At 44.6% G+C, this 17,461-nt stretch overlaps 1 protein-coding gene across 2 annotated transcripts in view; it reads right to left on the reverse strand.

Annotated features, from left to right (window-relative positions):
* The window catches only part of RAPGEF5 (Rap guanine nucleotide exchange factor 5), a 165,393-nt gene extending 154,705 nt beyond the window's left edge, over positions 1-10,688 (reverse strand). For both annotated transcript variants that reach the window (XM_054385178.1, XM_054385179.1), the window contains exon 1: positions 10,509-10,688. In XM_054385178.1, the coding sequence (XP_054241153.1) occupies positions 10,509-10,688 (180 nt within the window). The remainder of the gene's footprint in view (positions 1-10,508) is intronic.
* Between the last annotated feature and the right edge of the window lie 6,773 nt (positions 10,689-17,461).

Here is a 17,461-nt window from a genome sequence, read left to right on the forward strand (position 1 = left end):
AGAAAGCCACAATTACTTGTTTATTATCTTTAAAAATAAACAAACAAAAATCCAAACACCTGTTCTCCCTCCCTGTCCCTCCCCCCAAGCCACATCATAAATTCTTGATGCTCACAATTGGTCTGGAGCTCAGTTTTATGTTGGAGTTTTCTTGGTGGGGGGGTTTAGGTTTCTTTACTCCAAAATGCAGTACTTCATCTGATTCACTGCTCCTCAGCACCAACCTGAAAGCAGCCACTGCCCCTTGCTTAGATCTGCTTCTTCCACAGTCCCACAGAAGATGCTGACACACAACCTGCAGAGATGTTCATACATATCTAGGACCTTTTAGCTGCCTTCCAGTACCTGAAGGGATCCTACAGGAAGGCTGCAGAGGGACTTTTCATAAGGATGTATAGCAATAGGGAAACAGGGAATGGTTTTAAGCTGAGGGACAGCAGGTTTAGACTGCATCTTAGGAAGGTTTAGACTGCATCTTAGGAAAAAGTTCTTCAGTATAAGGGTGGTTGAGACTCTGGAATAGGCTGCCCAGGGAGGTTGTGGATGCCTCCTCCCTAGGGGTATTAAAGGTCAGGTTGGATGAGGCCTTGAGCAGCCAAGTCTAGTTGAGAGACATCCCTGCCCATGGTGGTGAGGTTGGAATAGATTATCACGAAGACCCCTTCCAACCTACAGCATTCTATGACAGACCAGCCACGATAGAAGCTACCTGTAGATCACAATAAAGCACACAGATAAAATGCACCCCATAATTAAGCAGTAAGAAAGGCTCTGAGCTATTTCCTTCCTTACTGCACTGACTAATATAGCCCATGTATGTCTCAGACATTTAAAGACTTAAGTATGAGGTTTATGAAACAAAGGCAACAAATCAAGGAAAAAAAGAAGAAGTTTCATTCCTCACAATCAATCTTTTTTAAAAAGGCAAACAAGAAATCATCCGGCATTTTAAGCTTTAATGAGTTAATTCAGTTCTAAAACTGAAGACAAAAAATCCTTATTGATGCTATGAATAAAGCTCTGTTGGTACTTACATAAAGTGAATGGTTTGCGTTTTTCACCCCTCAATCACCAGAATATTTTCTTTCTGCACAATAAAAAGTATATTGACTTTTAATCAGTTAGCCTGCTGTGCCCTCTCCAGGAAAGTATCTTTTGAAAAAGGAGATAATCAGAGAATACTGTATACTGTAGGATTTAAACATTACTAAATGACCCTGGCTTAATACAATAGCCACAAATAGATCATTTTGTAAGGTTAGACTAACCCATGCCAAACCATAAATTAACTGAGATAAAAGACAGTGACAATTATGAATAACTACTGCCTTTTAATCCAGGAACTTTGAAAATATACAGATCCTGCTTCCATCAAATGACTTCATTTTAGCCGTCAACTTTTGCCAAAAACACAGATATAATGAAAAATATTTAAATCAAAATGTGCCTTGGATAAAGTTTATACAGCAGATATTAAAAATCAACATAAATATTCCACTGAAATGGAGCCATGCATATGAATCCTATGAGATCTGCAAGGTAGCCTGATCTGGGGGGAAGAAAGGGATTAGGAGTTTGTACACAAAGAGCAGACCAATGTGTGGGTGGCTCAGCTACACCAGCACTGGGGGAATACAGAAGAACAGTGCACTCTTGCTCTGTTAGAAGTTAAAAGGTGACCTGTTTTATTTTCAATCCTACAGCGCTATACTGAGCTCCAACCAACACTAAGGCTGTTTTTAGAAGCAGTAATACGAACCCGAAACAGAAGGTGATTCAGAATCCAAGGATACAACTGTGTGACCAAACCTACAGCATCTGGGTGCTCAGCAATCAGGCACAGAACCATGATGAGACCTATCTAGGGTTTTGAGTAGTTCTCACACAGTCACAAGTGGTGTTCCTCAGAGCTCAGTGATGGGACCACTTCTCTTTAACATCTTTATTGATGGCCTTGATGAAGACGTAGAGTGTGCCATCAGTAAGGTCACAGATGACACCAAGTTAGGTGGGAGTGTTGATCTGCATGAGGGTAGGGAGGCTATGCAGAGGGACTTGGATAGATTGGATCAATGGGTCAGTGTTAATGGGATGAGCTTCAACAAGGCCAAATGTACTTGGGTCACAACAACACTACAGGCTTGGGGAAGTGTGGCTGGAAAGCCGTCTGGCAGAAAGGGACCTGGGGCTTCTAATGGACAAGCAACTGAATATGAGCAAGCAGTGTGCCCAGGTGGCCAAGAAAGCCAATGGCATCCTGGCTTGTATCAGAAATGCTGTGTTCAGCAGAGTAGGGAAGGGATTGTCCCCTTGTACTCAGCTCTGGTGAGATCACACCTCAAGTACTGTGTTCAGTTTTGGACACCTCAATACAAGAGAGATGTGGAGGTGCTGGAGCAAGTGCAGAGAAGGGCAACGAAGCTGGGGAAGGGCCTGGAGAACAAATCTTATGAAGAGCAACTGAAGGAGCTGGGGATGGTTAGTTTGAAAAAGAGGAGACTGAGGGGAGACCTCATTGCTGTCTACAAGAACCTGAAAGGACATTGCAGAGAGGCTGGTGCTGGTCATTCTCACAGGTGATAGAACAAGAGGGAACAGCCTCAAGCTGTGACTGGATAAGTTTACACTGGATATTAGGAAACATTTTTTCACGGAAAGCGTGGTCAGGCATTGGAATGAGTTGCCCAGGGAGGTGGTTGAGTGACCAGCCCTGGGTGTGTTTAAAGGTCATTTGCATGTGGTGCTTGGTGATATGGTTTAGGGGTGAACTTTGTAGAGTAGGGTTATCGGTTGGACTCGGTGATCCTGAGGGTCTTTTCCAAGCTGAACGTTTCTGTGATTCTGTTAAAGCTATTGCCATCTATATTCAGCATTTTTATGCTGATGAAAACGTACAGCTTATTTTGCAATTTCCTCACGTCACAAATGGAATTCACACCACTGGGGCCACACGAGTAACAACAGCTGAATACAAACCTTAACAGAATTTGCCATAATTGTACAGTGCAGCATCACTCATTCATCCTGGCGGCTGGGAAATCTAGCACGAATTAACCAATAATGCAGGTTTGCAACCAAGCAAATTAAATTATACAATTTCACAAAGTCAATTTGCTTTATTTCCCCTTAAATATGTTAACTAATGGGACAAACAGCTCACATTTAAATAGAGCGTTTCATCGAGATGTAACACCAGCAGAAATTTTGCAAATAAACATATCCCTTTTAATGCCAGTGGGGTTGAGCTTATTTCCTGCATAGATTTCTTTCACAGGTTTCCAAGCCACACATGGCACCACCACATCTAAGGACGTGGAGGCTACAGCCCTTGGAAACAGGCACAAAACCAAAAGTGAAAGTGGCGCGATTCGTGTTCAACAGAATCACAAAACCTGCAGGGTTGATGGATACTTTCTTTCCAAGTCCAGAAGAGAAGGTGTTACAGACAAAAAGCAGCACTTGAAGATCGAGTACGGGCAAAATTGAAGTGTTCTCAGCCTGAGTTTGATTTACAGTGTGGGCAAGGCGTTAAAGACCAGACTGTGTTTTATAACAGCTAACTGCAGGTCAGTGAGGGACTGGGATACGTTCTGGCCAAAACAGAACCTGTTCCTTAGCTTAGAGCAAGTGGCTGCATTTTTTAATGTGTCAGTGGGTCAAGGTCAACTTTATACACCTTCCATGAACACAAGCCACATGATGGCACCTCTTCCCCACGTACTGGCAGCAATACCTGGTAGTGCTGCACCTGGACCTTCCCAGGGATGCTAGAAAGCAGCCGAGATGTCAGTCCAGACGTTGCCAGCCTCACACCCAGTGCCAGCATAAGACAGGCAGCGGGCATCAAACTGGCAACCTGACTAATCCCCAGCCTCAGGCAGAGAAGCAGCTTGGCATTCTGCAAAACTTAAGTTACTTCTTAGGAGGAGTGTGTTTGCCTTCCATTTCCTTCAGCTGTAGTTAATCAAACCCAGGCATAATTTCTCAGATGTCATAATGCGTGGGCTAATTAAGAAGTATTCTCAATTTAGTAATTCACTGAACACTGACTATGAAACAAATTATTATGCAAATAAACACAAGAGAGACTGAAATTCCCCCTCAGCTACTGTGGTCACTGCCACTAAGCTCTCTCACTCATTACTCAACATTTCACATGTCACCAGTCACAGACTTGACAAGTTAAAGGATACTGTGAAAGACAATTATCTTAATCAAATACGTTTAGCAGGAATACATAATAAGCCTGATTACAATAGGAAAAATTCAAGACTACCTACCACGACTAGTTTTAGTCACATAATAGCTGCCAAAGTGATGGGAGTATTAAGTTACTGAGTGGAACCTCTCTGGCAAGCTTTAAAGCAAAATATCACCAATATCAACCAGCCTACTTCAATCATACTTCTGACAGTAGAACTTATGATTCACTGAGCCAATCCTGTATTTCTGTGCACCAATTTCAGCCACTACAGCACCTGCATACATCTTTTAATGAGGGAGAAACTCCAAAATGAAAGCAAATGTTCTGCTTTTTTTCCCTCCTAATTAATAACACTGGTCAAACAAGCATACAAATGCTAATGAAATGTGGTGATGGCACAAACGCAGAGGCACTGACAAAACAAATGTAAACAGAATGGCACCTAGGAAGATAAAGTGACTTTGAGAACAGGAATATTAGGATATTATTACAGAAATTACGTTGTTCCTGAAATACAGAATATTTGTCAGCAGCATGAAATAGAAGATCACTCAGGCAGTGCTCTGATGAGCAGCTGCCAAAAAGGATATGGGCTGCTATAAATGTCAGATGTTGGTGGGAAGATGCCCAAAGTACAAGGCAGATCTGTATGCTTGGCTTGATCAAAATGTAACCATTACCCACTGCCATAACATAGTCACAGAAAGAAGAACTGGGATTTTTGAGCAATTCCAGCAGAGAATTTCTAATGTCCTGGCAAAACCTCATCTAGCAAGACTATGGTTTCCCCTATCATAGGATGGACTGATTGGAGGAAAGTAACTTAAATGACATAAGCAACTGAAAGCTTCTTACAAGAGAAGAATAAAAATTTAGCAAAATGTAGGCTGAGAGGTTTGGATACTTCATTTAATTAAAACAGATTGCATATAATTTGATTTTATTTTCCCCTGCCAAAGAAGAGTTGTCTCCAACAGCATGACAACTGCCAGTGCCAGAATATATGATAGATATCTCTAATACGCTCCAACTCTTCAGCTATTTTCAGCTCAGGAACCTTCTGTGCCTGATGAGGATTATGCATGTTCAAATGTTTCTCTTCTGTGAGCTTCTCCAGCCTCACTCTGAACTCATGCAAACTTTTAGCATCCATGTCCTAACTCCTGTGCTTTATTTCCAATCTGTAACCATGAGGTCAGTTTACATTCTCATGTATGCATACAGGAAAGTTGTCACTCAAAACAGAGCTAAGGTGAACACAGACTGAGAGGTCTGGCTAAAAACCTCTAGGAACCTCACCAAAGTCTTTACAGGGTCTCAGAAGGAAAAATAGTCATGGTAGCTCTTCAGCTTCCAGCAAAATAAAAAGGCATGTCCCATGGTGAAGGTTCATACAGCCCAGCAAGATGTTTTATAACAGAGTAATACCATTTGACACCAGGACATACAGAAGGTTTTCCAGCTCCACTACTGTGACAGAGTAACATCCATGCTCCCCTATAAAAGTATTTTGCATGTATGTAAATGTGAACCTAGAAAGCAGAATAGGCCACTAAAAATGCATGTGTGTGTGCACATGCAATAAACTGCTACTCTGCCTTCTGAGCACTGCCCTGCTCTCTCAGCAGGAGCTCAGCACCAGCATTAGCTCCGTTAAGAGTGCAACTGAGTGTGATGAAAATGATTTTGGGAATGACGGAGCGATGTCTTACTGCACTGATGTGCCTACAGGACCTTGCCAACTGGTATTCCTGGTGCATCCAGATGCAGGGACCCATATTTCATCACTAACAACAAGAGAAAGGGGAGGAGAAGACTATATCTTTGACAAGCACCAGGAAGAACAGCAAAGACAGTTCATAACCAAAACACTCTTGCCTATTATATGTGCACTTAGCACAGACCTCAAGGAGGCAAACTGGGAAACAGAAAGGTCCCACTTTCCAAAGATTTGAGAAAACCCATGGGAGAGGAGAACAGTTCCACCACAAGGGATCCCTCTGCCTCTGCACAATCTCTGACACACACATAAATACCACAGCAAAAGACTGGGTCATTTTCTGCTGTTTTATCCAGCAGAAAGAAAAAAAAAAAAAAAAAAAAAAAAAAAAAGAAGCATGAGCCAGAGGATGAGGAGGAAAACCCACACTTCACAGCTCACTTTGTGACTGCAGCCTAAGCCCCAATGCAGTCTTCAACATCTGTGCTGCACCTGTCCTAAGACCAACTATCAGAGAAAACACCATCAGGGACAAGTCCAACATGCAGTTCAAAGTTCAGAAGTTTAAATAAATAAATAAATGCACTGGGCTTCCCCAGCTAAGGAAGTGGAAGTTAGTTTTATCTTAATGACTGAAGCAGTGGAGCACATTGGTATTTACCTGGCTCCACAGCACACAAGCCTGCAAGCAGTGTGGTTACTTCAGCTACTCTACAAGGTGTTTTTCCACTTCTTAAATTCTTCACATGTATTAAAATTGGACCTATCCCCACAAAGAAAGACAAAAATATCTATTTTTTTTCCCTTTTGGGGGGGTTCACTAAACTAAGAAAGAAATGTTGGGTTTTTTACATTTTCAGTTAACCCCATCTTCAGTCATGGTTTTCATATAGCCTAGTGCCAGGGCCTGAGAGGTCCAAACAGATTTAAAAAAATAATAATATTCCATCCCATACTGGTTTGAAAAATGTATTTGTATTTAATGTATTATTTTTTGTATACTACCCTCCAAAATGCAATGCTTTCCTGCCCCTGCACCACAGGACGTATTTTAACAGCAAGCAGTGAAGTACATCTTTAAAACAATTATAGTACCCTTAACGCTTCAATTTTATTTTATTTCATTATCCATAATCCCAAGCATGCAGATTATCCCTGCTTTATAGATGAGGAAGCAAACTGCACTGCAGCCACTCCCTCAGTCAGCAGCAGAGGCAGACCCCCTGCTCAGGGGGTCATAATCTTTTTCTAGGAAATTAAACAAGCCAGAATTTCAGCTGGTCAGCAGTTACTTGAAAACAGCTCACCTAAGTGAGCAACATTCCTGATTAAGCCAGCTGGACAAATAAGACTCTCAGCTTGGCATTTGAACAAACAAAAAAAGCACAAAGAAAAAGTCACTGGAGAGGAAGATCAGACTAAATTTATTTTCAAAGGGATAGGGGGAAATGGAGATTTCATAAGCAAACAATACCCTCAAAAAATTAACTTTGGATTAACTTGAAGTATTTTGTGGAGGTGAGGGGAAAAAAAAGAATCTTTGTTTCATGTTTGTGTTACTCAACCTTTCTCCAACCTTAAGACATTTTAATGTTGACATGTTGAAAAGAGCAAGTACAGAAAAATGCTGCATTTTATTATTCTAACACATCTCTTCCTTCTTCCAAATACTGGCTTTTTCAGAGTTGAAGCTACTCTCCATATTAAAGAGAAATATGTGAAAAGCGTCATGTCCTTAAAATTCCATCTCAGGGGAGGGAAAAGGCATGTGCACTAGGTGGACAGGAATCAATATGAGGCACCACACACACAAAAAAAAAAAAAAAAAAGCCAGACTGCTCCCTGGAGTGATCCTCCACACACCCCAGGTTCCACTTTGTTTCCAAAGTGAAAAAGTGGCAGTACCGTCACTACTGAACCACAAGGTACCTGTGCTGCTGAGTATCTCCAGCTGCAGGAGAATTCCTGCAAATCCAGCAATGGCAGAGCACAGCAATCCTGTTCTCCACACCTGACCGAGGCACCAGACAGAGGTCCTGCTGGTACGGTATCTTCACATAGCATCACCCACTGATCCCATATCTGCTGGGTTGACTCCAGACTGCCTTACAAGCACACCATCCTCCCCCTAGTCTTCTCCCTGCCACAACAGATGGGTCAAGAAAAACTTTGCAAGATGATCCAAAAGGCACTGGGAAGTGAAGCCACAAATGGCATCACCACTAAATCTGTCCTATTGTGTTTGCTGGTCCACAGCATGGCACAGACAGGCAGAGCCTCATCCTGGAATACATCACACAAGAAGGCACCAAGGTTTCAGCGAGCATATTTGAGAAGCTGCACAACCCAGCACCTACATAGGCTTCTCATCAGGGTGTTAACTCGCCCACTCCAGATATCACAGAATAACTGTTGTACCACCGACTTGTTAAATTATTCCAGTAGCAATGAAGAATACCCATGAGGATAAACCTGAGCCTGCTCTGTACAGCCTCTCCCTAAAGCATCATGAATTTTTTTGTGCTAAAACGGTATTTCAGACCTGCTCACAAACAAACACCACCACCAGAGGTGGTTCTGCACTGCTTCTTACCTCCTCACTGGACACTTCAGAATACCAGTTTGGAAGGGTTCCAAATGATCCTCTGGTCCAACCTTTCTACGTGACTATCTAGTTTAAATGAGATAGCCCAGCACCCTGTCAAGACAAGTGTTAAAACTGACCAGTATCAGGAAATCCACTTCTTCCCTTGGGAGATTATTCCAATGCCTAACCCTTCTCACTGTAAAAAAATTTCTTCTGGATTCCAATTGGAATCTTCCCAGGTGTAACTTGTGCTCATTACCCCTTGTCTTTTCCATGTTATTCCTTGTAAAAAGGGAGTCTCCACTGTGCGGGTAGGCAGCCTTTATGTAGTGGTATGAGGTAATATGGTCTTCCCTAAGTCTTCTCAAGACTGAACAAACCCAGTTCGCTCAGTCTTTCCTCAGAAGGCAGGTCTTCCAGTCCTCTGATCACTCTCTTGGCCTTTCTCTGGATGCTTTCCAGCCTGTCCACATCTTTCTCTGGTAACATGCTATTAAAGCTGAACAAACTAAACTCAGTTCAAAAAAGGTCTCATCTACACTGGGAGAAAGATGGTGTAAACATCCTGTTAGGGCAGAGCAAACTTGGCTATTTAGAACTAACTGAATCCCCTCAGCTCTGATGATCTTTAAGGCCCCTTCCAACCCAACCCATTCTATGATTCTATATGGACACTAGTCAAGTGGATTACTATTTCACCCAAATAAAACTCATTAGGCACTGCCATGCATACTATTCTTTACTAGTCTGTTAAACTCAGTTAAGTAAAGGAATTAATCTAGAACAGGAATCTGAATCAAGCTATTAGTCATAAATTGCTATTCTATTATGAATTTATATACAACCTTAGTCCTGTTTATCTTCCTTGCATGTGTATCTTCTAAGGAAAAAGAATGCACCCAGGAAGTTTGTTTTTAAATTCACACCCTAGTATATTTCACAACAACTTCCCTCTGTGGAGAAAGCATTTGTTTACATGGGTAAAGCACTGCAGAGCTGATGAGGGTACAAATACTGGCCATGCCACCTTCTCCCCACTAACTCCCAGCCCACGCATTCAGTGAGCTGAAACCACATGGCAGCTCACTTGATGCCCCACACAGACAAACCCAACCTTGTGTAAGTAAGCCAAATCCCTTCATTTCAGCTACTCAGATAGTGGGCTGCAGGCTGGTTTTGGCCCACGAGTCAGGTTTGCCATGACCTGATGGCAGTCCCAGCCCTGTGATACCACTCCAGTCACAAATGGTAGATTTCACAGGCATGAGCGGCTTCTCACCACTGCGACTCCCAGCTGTGGTGGTGTCACACTATACTTCACCAGACCACTGTCCATCCTGTAAAGCTGTGCTGCCAGACTTCCAAAAAAATGAGCAAACCTCACGGAAATTTGGTAATGCATTTCTATGACACTCATCTGACCCCAAGGCCTCAGTTTCTGGCGGTAGGTGAGACTGGGGACAGAGTACACCCAGAAAGCATGCCAGTTTCCAGTGCTCCGGGGCTCGCTGAAGTTCTCTGCATGAACACTCGCTTACACAAGTGTCCAAGCACACCTGCACAGCATCTCCTGCCAGACGAGAGCATGCATTGGCCCACACAAGTTCTGCCACATGGAGGGGAAAAGGAGGGAAGAACCATATAGGGAACCGGAGATGGGGAGTGGGGCGCGCACTCATCCTTACTGATACCGCATTTTTTCACCAGAACTGGCGGACACGGATCGAGCCCGGGAGCACCCCCGGGCTGCCGAGGTGCCGCCCCGCCGTTTCCCGGCGCGGAGCCGCCCGCCCTCCTTTCCTCCCTGCCGCCAGCCTGCCCGGCGGTTCCCCGCGGCGGGCCAACGCCGGGAGCCCGCGGCCAACCCCCCACTGCGGCCCGGCCAGGGGTGCCGCGGGCGTCGCCCCGCCTGCCCCCGGCACCGCCATCCGCGGGCGGGGGGCAGGTGGCCCCGGCGGGAGCACTGTCCCGGGCCGCCCGCTGGCTCGCTCACTCACCCGGCTGGCGGCAGCGGCGCTCTTCCTCCGCAGCGTCAGCCCGCTCCGCAGCAGCGCCGGCAGCTCCCGCAGCTTCTGCCGCAGCTGCACCGGCTCGTGGGTTCCGCCGCCGGGGCTCCAGCTGCGGACCGGTTCCGCGCCCTCACATGGCGACGGCATCTTCACGGAGCCCACGGCCATACCGCATCCCTGCCGGGCTGCGGCGCCCGGACCCGCTCTGCCCGCCCGCCTTTCCCTCGCGTCGCCCCAGCCCCGCTCCCACCCACAGGCAGGCAGGCAGGCACTAGCAGGCACTCGCACGCACCGCTCGCACACCTTCCCCCGGCTGCGCCGAGCGTGACTCCCGCACGCCGCGACCCCACGAGAGGGCAGGAAGAGCCCCGCCAGTACCGCGAGCAGCCCCGGGCGGCGCAGGAAACCCCACCGACCCTCCACCTCTCCTGCGCCGCCGCTCCGGCAGTAATAAAGTGCAGGTAATGAGTAGGGTGGAGGAGGCGCGGGCGGGAAGAGACAGAAAGTCCTGTTAACTCCTTTGCGCTCGGGGACCGCCGCCCGGGCTGCCACCCCACTGCTTCCCTACCCACGGGAAGGACAACGGGGCAAAGGGGCCAGCCCCCTCAGAGACGTCGGATCCGACCCGAGGCGAGAGGGGTTCAGACTTCTTCAGGGGCTGCGTGATCTCCACTGGCACCTGGAGTTTGTCAAGGCTAGGCTAGAGCAAGCCCCGAGCAGCCCGGTGCGTCTCCAGAGCTTAGCCTGCCTGAGCTGGAGGCCTCCAGGGTCCCCCTACCTGCCCAGGTCACCCTCTGATCCCCAGGGCTTATTTGTGGCTGCAAGGGGTGAATATCTTCCCTGCTCCCTTTCCAATGTATTTATTACTCAATGAGATGTTTCATCCTTCATGTCAGCATTGATACTGGAGAACCTGAGCAGTTCATCCCAGGTGAATAACTTCCAGTTAGGTAATCCCTGGAAGGGAACCCTTGATGCCAGGAACCAGTTCCTTTATCCCTTACTATGTTAAAGGAAGAAAGGTACATTCAAGGGAGCTGACTAGAATTCAGTACCTTGAATTATGGAGGCTTTCTTTACTCTCTGGAGCCTTTTCTACCTCAGTGGCACAGGTGTTGCCTCTTTACCACAGCTGTTGCTTCCTTTCTGCCAGAATATTGTAGTCAATTCAGAGAAGTGAATGTCAGGTGAGGCTCACCTTACATATATCTTCTGCCTCAGAGCTACAAATAAGGTTGATCTTCTCTTCCAGGTTGAATTCACCAGTTCTTTCATGTCTCAATAAATGATGTTGTAGACAGTCAATCTCACAAAGATGTGTTGGAAAGCTGTCACTGTGTCCCAACTGTGGTGAGGTCCCATTGGTTTCAGGGACTGACCCTACTCCTGATCCAGCCCAACAGAGAAGTGGCTTAACTGTAAAACCTTGCAAAACAAATAAACAAAGAGTAATTCTTTCCTCACTCTCATGCTCCCTGAATCAGCTCCACTGAGACTACAGAAGTACCTATAGTGGAAAGGAGATGGCACATGTGCCCAACCTATGCCAGGGTGCTGAGGCACAAAATAGGCTCTTCCAGCACCAATGTGACATTATCTGTCACCTGAATGCAGCAGCAGTAGCCTGGCCTTTTGGCTTCTCTGACCTGACATCAGGCTGCTGTGAAAAGTTGATCCTACCTGCAGTGTACTCACTCTGCAACCCTTGTGTGAGATCTAGTAACCATCTGGCTCTAGGCAGCTGATCTATCTGGTGGAAAAATAAGACCTCAGAAAATAATGAATTTTCCATCAGCCAGACAGCTGAATTGATCCACCTTGTGACCACATAGCCACAGGATTGAGAAAGGCAGAAACCTGGAAGTGAGGGAAAGCAAAACTACTCCTTTCAGCAGCTGTCCATTAAATGAGCTTAATGGCATCTTGTGTGCATGAATCCATGAGCAGTGTAAACCAGGCTGACCCAGGTACTCACGAAAAGGGTGGGATTTGCTCCAGCCACATTCTGCCACCACCTCCTTCTTGCTGGTACCAGCAATCACTGCTCATTATATGAGCCAAACCTGAAAGGCTAAGTGTAACAAAAAACCCCAAAACAAACAAACAAAAAAATGAGCTATTTTAGTGGAGTGATATGGCCTGTTGCAGGATACCTGTTGCTGACACAAAAGACAGCAAAGGGACTGGGATTTGGCAACCTTACTTAGATGAAAAGTGTGCTACAGACCCCAAAAGGTAGGAAAACATAATTTGGACTGAAAATTATCAGGAAAATGTAGCAGATAATAACTAGGCCTTTCTGTTTCTAGTCTGGAACATTCCAGTTATGGGGAGGATTGTGATAGGAATTGTTTAAAGGTAAATTCTTTGCTGCTTTTTTGTTAAGTTACAGGAGGGTTAGCTTGGTGAGTGAGTCTAGTGCCTGCTCTTTTTCCTCACAGGGAAGGGGGGCAGGGGATCAGAGAGCAAAGCTAGATTTGGCAACACAGTTTCATTTGAAAACAAAGAAAAACCAAAACAATGTGTTGCACCTGGTGCGTTCAGAGCCTCTTGCTTTCAGTGAACTGTCACTGAACGAAAAGTAGGGAGGAGAGTCCCTATTGTCAGCAGACCTACTGACCTTGTGCAGGCATTGGGGGCTTTCCAACTCTCCAGATTAAACACTTTTTATTTGGTCTGATATAAAGCAAAACCAAGAAGATGCTCTCTCTATGGTGCTTCTTATCAAGAAATCTAGGTTTGAGTATTCCTCCCAGAGTAGAGTCTGGACAAGGTTTTGTTGTCTCGTTTGCAAGAGACTTAATATAAATATAGGAACATCTATGTTTAAAATAATACAGGATGGAGCCTGGAGACCTAAGCAACTCTACTGCAACTTTATAGATGTGGGGCCTGGGAGTGTCTGTGTTGTTTTGAATGTGTTTGTTTTTCTTTCATGCTGTAGCATAACCCAGAGAAATGCAGTGAAAACAATGCAAGTTGTTTCATGCCTCTGTGCATTTAATATCAGTTTTTAAGTAGATCATTGGGAAAAAAAAAAAGAAAGAAAAAAAGACTTAATTGGAATCAGACATTTCCTGACAAAGCATAATAAACTCTTGTTTGGAGCTTAAAGTATTAGGAGCTCTTGACTGTCAGAAAAATCAATAGATGCAACTTTCGTTTTCCCTACATGAAGTGGACATAGATGGTGCAGGGAGAGAACTGCACAGGGATAGGGATGCAGGAGCTAGATGTGAGGAAGCCATCCCAAGCTTCCAGGCAGCAATCCCAAGCCAGCTGCTTGCAGCAGTGGTGCAGTTTTTGCTCTCCCTGACAGGAGATGTTCAAAAGAAAACACTTTTTTTTTTTCCCAAAGCAATACCACTCAATGTACAACCAGCCAATCATTGCTTCCTCTTCCCCAGGTGGTCTTGAGGGGGGAAAATGTTTTTCTACCCTTTCAGAAGTTGAGTTTATTTTCTTTTTCCCATCCTCCTCAGAAAGCAAGCAAGTGACTTTTTCTTCATAACAACTTTTTCTGCATAACACCTCTTCCTCCATGCAGGAGGAGCTGAGATGTATGCTACCCACCTCTCCATACCACATCCAGATGAACATCAAAGGAGTAGCCTTTCTGCAGGACTTGTGCCATGCTTTCACAAGAATTGTATCCTACAAATTTTGATTTGCCAAACGTTACTCCAGATCCAATGCATGTGAATCACAGACTGCCTCTGCCATGCCCTGAGACCCTACCAGCTCCCAGGCTCCTGCCATGAAGTAGCCTCACCTGGTAGATTTTTATTTCTGGCTTTCAACACACTATATGCAACGAACCTTGTGGCAGTTTAGGCTGGGTGCCCCCTGCCACTGCTGCATGAGATACACCTCTGGTGTCCTGGGTGCCCACCCACAGGGGTGGACACAGGAAACGACGTATTTCTACCCATAAATCCTGCGCCCTATAAGGCCATCTGCAGAGTCATTCTCTTCCTCTTTCTTCCCTCTCTGCTCCCACGGGAGATGTCCTCTCTTATCGGGTAATGCCGGGGGAGTATCCTCAAGGCCTCCTAGGCCTGTCTAGGCCTAATGCCAGGAGGAGAATGGAGGGGGGGCAGTCTCAGACCTGGCCAGCCTGAGACTTGCCTAGCAGCGGGAGGGGGAAGAAAGAGCCCTGGGGGGGTTTGGGTTTACCCTCAGGTGGGAAGAAGGGAAGGATTGGGAAGCTTTGGGAATTCTGTGAGGGGTTCTGTATGCTTTGGGATACTCTTTGTCACTATGCTTTGTGGTTTGTAGTTCTCTGTAGCTTCACCAATTGCTTTTTCCATTTAAACTTTCCATCACTCTCCAATCCATTTGTGTGAGTCTCATTCTTTTGTCCCTTTCGGGGCAAGAGACGATCTGTCTGGCCCCAAACCAGCACAAACCTGTAAAAAGAGAAGGGCTGGGAAGGCTTTGCACCATCCTGCCACATTGGTGCCTCTCAGTTTTAGGTGCATGTCCCAGTCCTGAGAAGGGACATGGGTGCCCCTCATCACCTACAGCATGACTGTGGCAAGTGACCATTCAGGCACCATGGCGTGGGCTGGAGATACACTGCAAGAGCCTAGGTGCCTCTCACCTTCTTCTGCTTTGGCAGTTCCTCATCAGTTAATCCATCTTCAAACCAAAACCAACATGTTCACCCACAGAGCTGCTAAGAATCCAATTTTGTTTGAATAACTTGCTTCAGGCTTCTGAGTTGTCAGCTTCCTTCCACCTGATCAAACAGTACAATCTCAGTTGCATTTTAAATGTTGGATATCACTGATTTTCTGTGGCTATAAATAACACAAATCAATAGTCAAAGCCATACATATCAGGGGCATGTAGTCATCCATACTCATTTTTTTAAAATAATTGATTTCTCAAGTTTTGTTTTGTTTTTGTTTGTTTGTTTGTTTTTTTAAGAAAAAAATTCCAGCTATTTTATCACCATGTCGGTACATAGACCAAATATTCAGTGACTGAAGCACAGAAGCACTGCTTGCAGCATTTTCAAGATGTGAAAGGCCTGCAAAATGTAACATACGCTCAGCAGTGGAAAGATACCAAAACGGGAATGGGGGATGAGGAAGCAGGAGATCAGTGCAGGGTGTGACTTGAAAGACAGCAGAGCAGAAAAATAACTACAAAAAAAAGAAGGAAGAGGTTAAAGATAAAGGAGATGTATGAGTAGGTGAAATACATCAAGTAGTTTCATGATTTGTGTGACTCATAGCTGGAAAGGCTGGAGCTGCCTGTATTTAACCCCAAGGTTTCTTTTGACAGTCTGTGAACCTCTTCACTTCAGCGTTTGACCCTTTCCCCCACTGTGTCACAGCCACCTGCCCCTCTGTCCCCAACACCTCTTCCAGGCCTCAAAACATCTTCAAATGGCTGCTCAGCCCATGTCCTGCCAAGGAAATCAGGATACAGTCCCTACAATTGTCTCTTCAGCACCCCAAGATAACTCAGGAGCATCCTGAGCTGCTGGGTTTGTTTCTGCTGTTGTTTGAAGGAAAGTTATGGCATTGGTCAGAGAATGGGTGGAAGTGGGGGTGTTTGTAATCTCTTTTGGCATTTCTTTTAATCATTTGGTCCTTTTTAAGAATTAGTGGGCCATGATGACAAGGGCAAAACTAACATAAATACAGCCAAAAGTATTGTTCAGTGCATAGCAAAACTTTTGCTTTAATACAAACACATAGAAGAATGAGTTCACTGTGGTAATTGTGATTTGCCAGAGCTAATGAACCTGACTCACCTCTTCAATCTGATTTGTCTTTTTAACATACTCAGAAGCAGGGGACCTTATGACCCCTCAGGGAAATTAAAACTCTTAGAGCTCTCATGTCTGGTCTTTTCTGTCAAAACAATGTTGTCATTGAGCTATTACTCTTTCTCTTACAGGCCAAAATTAAACTCCAAAAGCAATAAGATCCTCAACAGAGTTTGTTCAGTTTTCTTTTTCTTTCTTTCTTTTTTTTTTTTTTTTAACTAAACACAGAATTCTCAAAACAACAAATCAATACATTTAAATTAAAAGAAGAAACATAATAAATGGAATCAGGGACTTTTTTTCCTGACAGCTGCAACCAAAATTCAAGTTCCTTTACCCCCAGGCACATGGTGGTATGCTTGATTTTTCTTCCTTTTTATGTTCAGTGTGAGAAGCTTTACATAAATTTACAGAAGAAATTGTGTGGGAGATTTTGAAAGAGACAAATTGCTAAATTCTCCCTGGAAGTCAATGGAAAATCTCCCCTGTGTGATCGATCTTTAATGTACATATTTATATTTTTTTCTTTAGCTGTTTAATTTTGTATTTGTTAATGTTTTCTGTTATAATTTATAGTTTATGTTTCTTCTTCATGTATATGTGCAAGGAACCTTTAGCCTGATTTCACAGAAGCTGAGTTTCAGACACTGTGCTGCCTTTTTGTACGTCTGAGACCCCTCTGTGAATCTTCAAATGCTTAAAACTCATCGAGCATATTTGACAGAAATATTGAAATCCCCAAAATATTAAGTCTTTAAAAGTATTCTGAAACTAGGCAGCCAGCTAAGAGCTGCAGTTAATACTTCACTGAGGTGAAAAGTGCAGCGTTTCATATGGGACCTTAGAAAATCCAGATAGGGTCTCAACCTTAAGACACAAATCCATAAAAAAAAACCCAAAACCAAGCTTCATTGATCCCCCTGCTCACAGAACCACTACAGAAGCATGTGTGTGAGAGAGATACAGAAGTCTTTATAGCATATATATATATATATCTCCATCCCCCCAGTGTCCACTCAGTTTTCATATGGGCAAGCTACCATAACGGAATGGTGCTGAAATTCTCATGTGATTATGTTATCATTTGCAAAGAGAACTATCTGCATATGTATGCACACACGTATGCAAGGCTGCCTTTTGCTTTAAGTACAGTGTCAGT

This window comes from Indicator indicator, chromosome 11 (genome assembly GCF_027791375.1).
Source record: "Indicator indicator isolate 239-I01 chromosome 11, UM_Iind_1.1, whole genome shotgun sequence".
Classification (NCBI taxonomy): Eukaryota; Metazoa; Chordata; class Aves; order Piciformes; family Indicatoridae; genus Indicator; species Indicator indicator.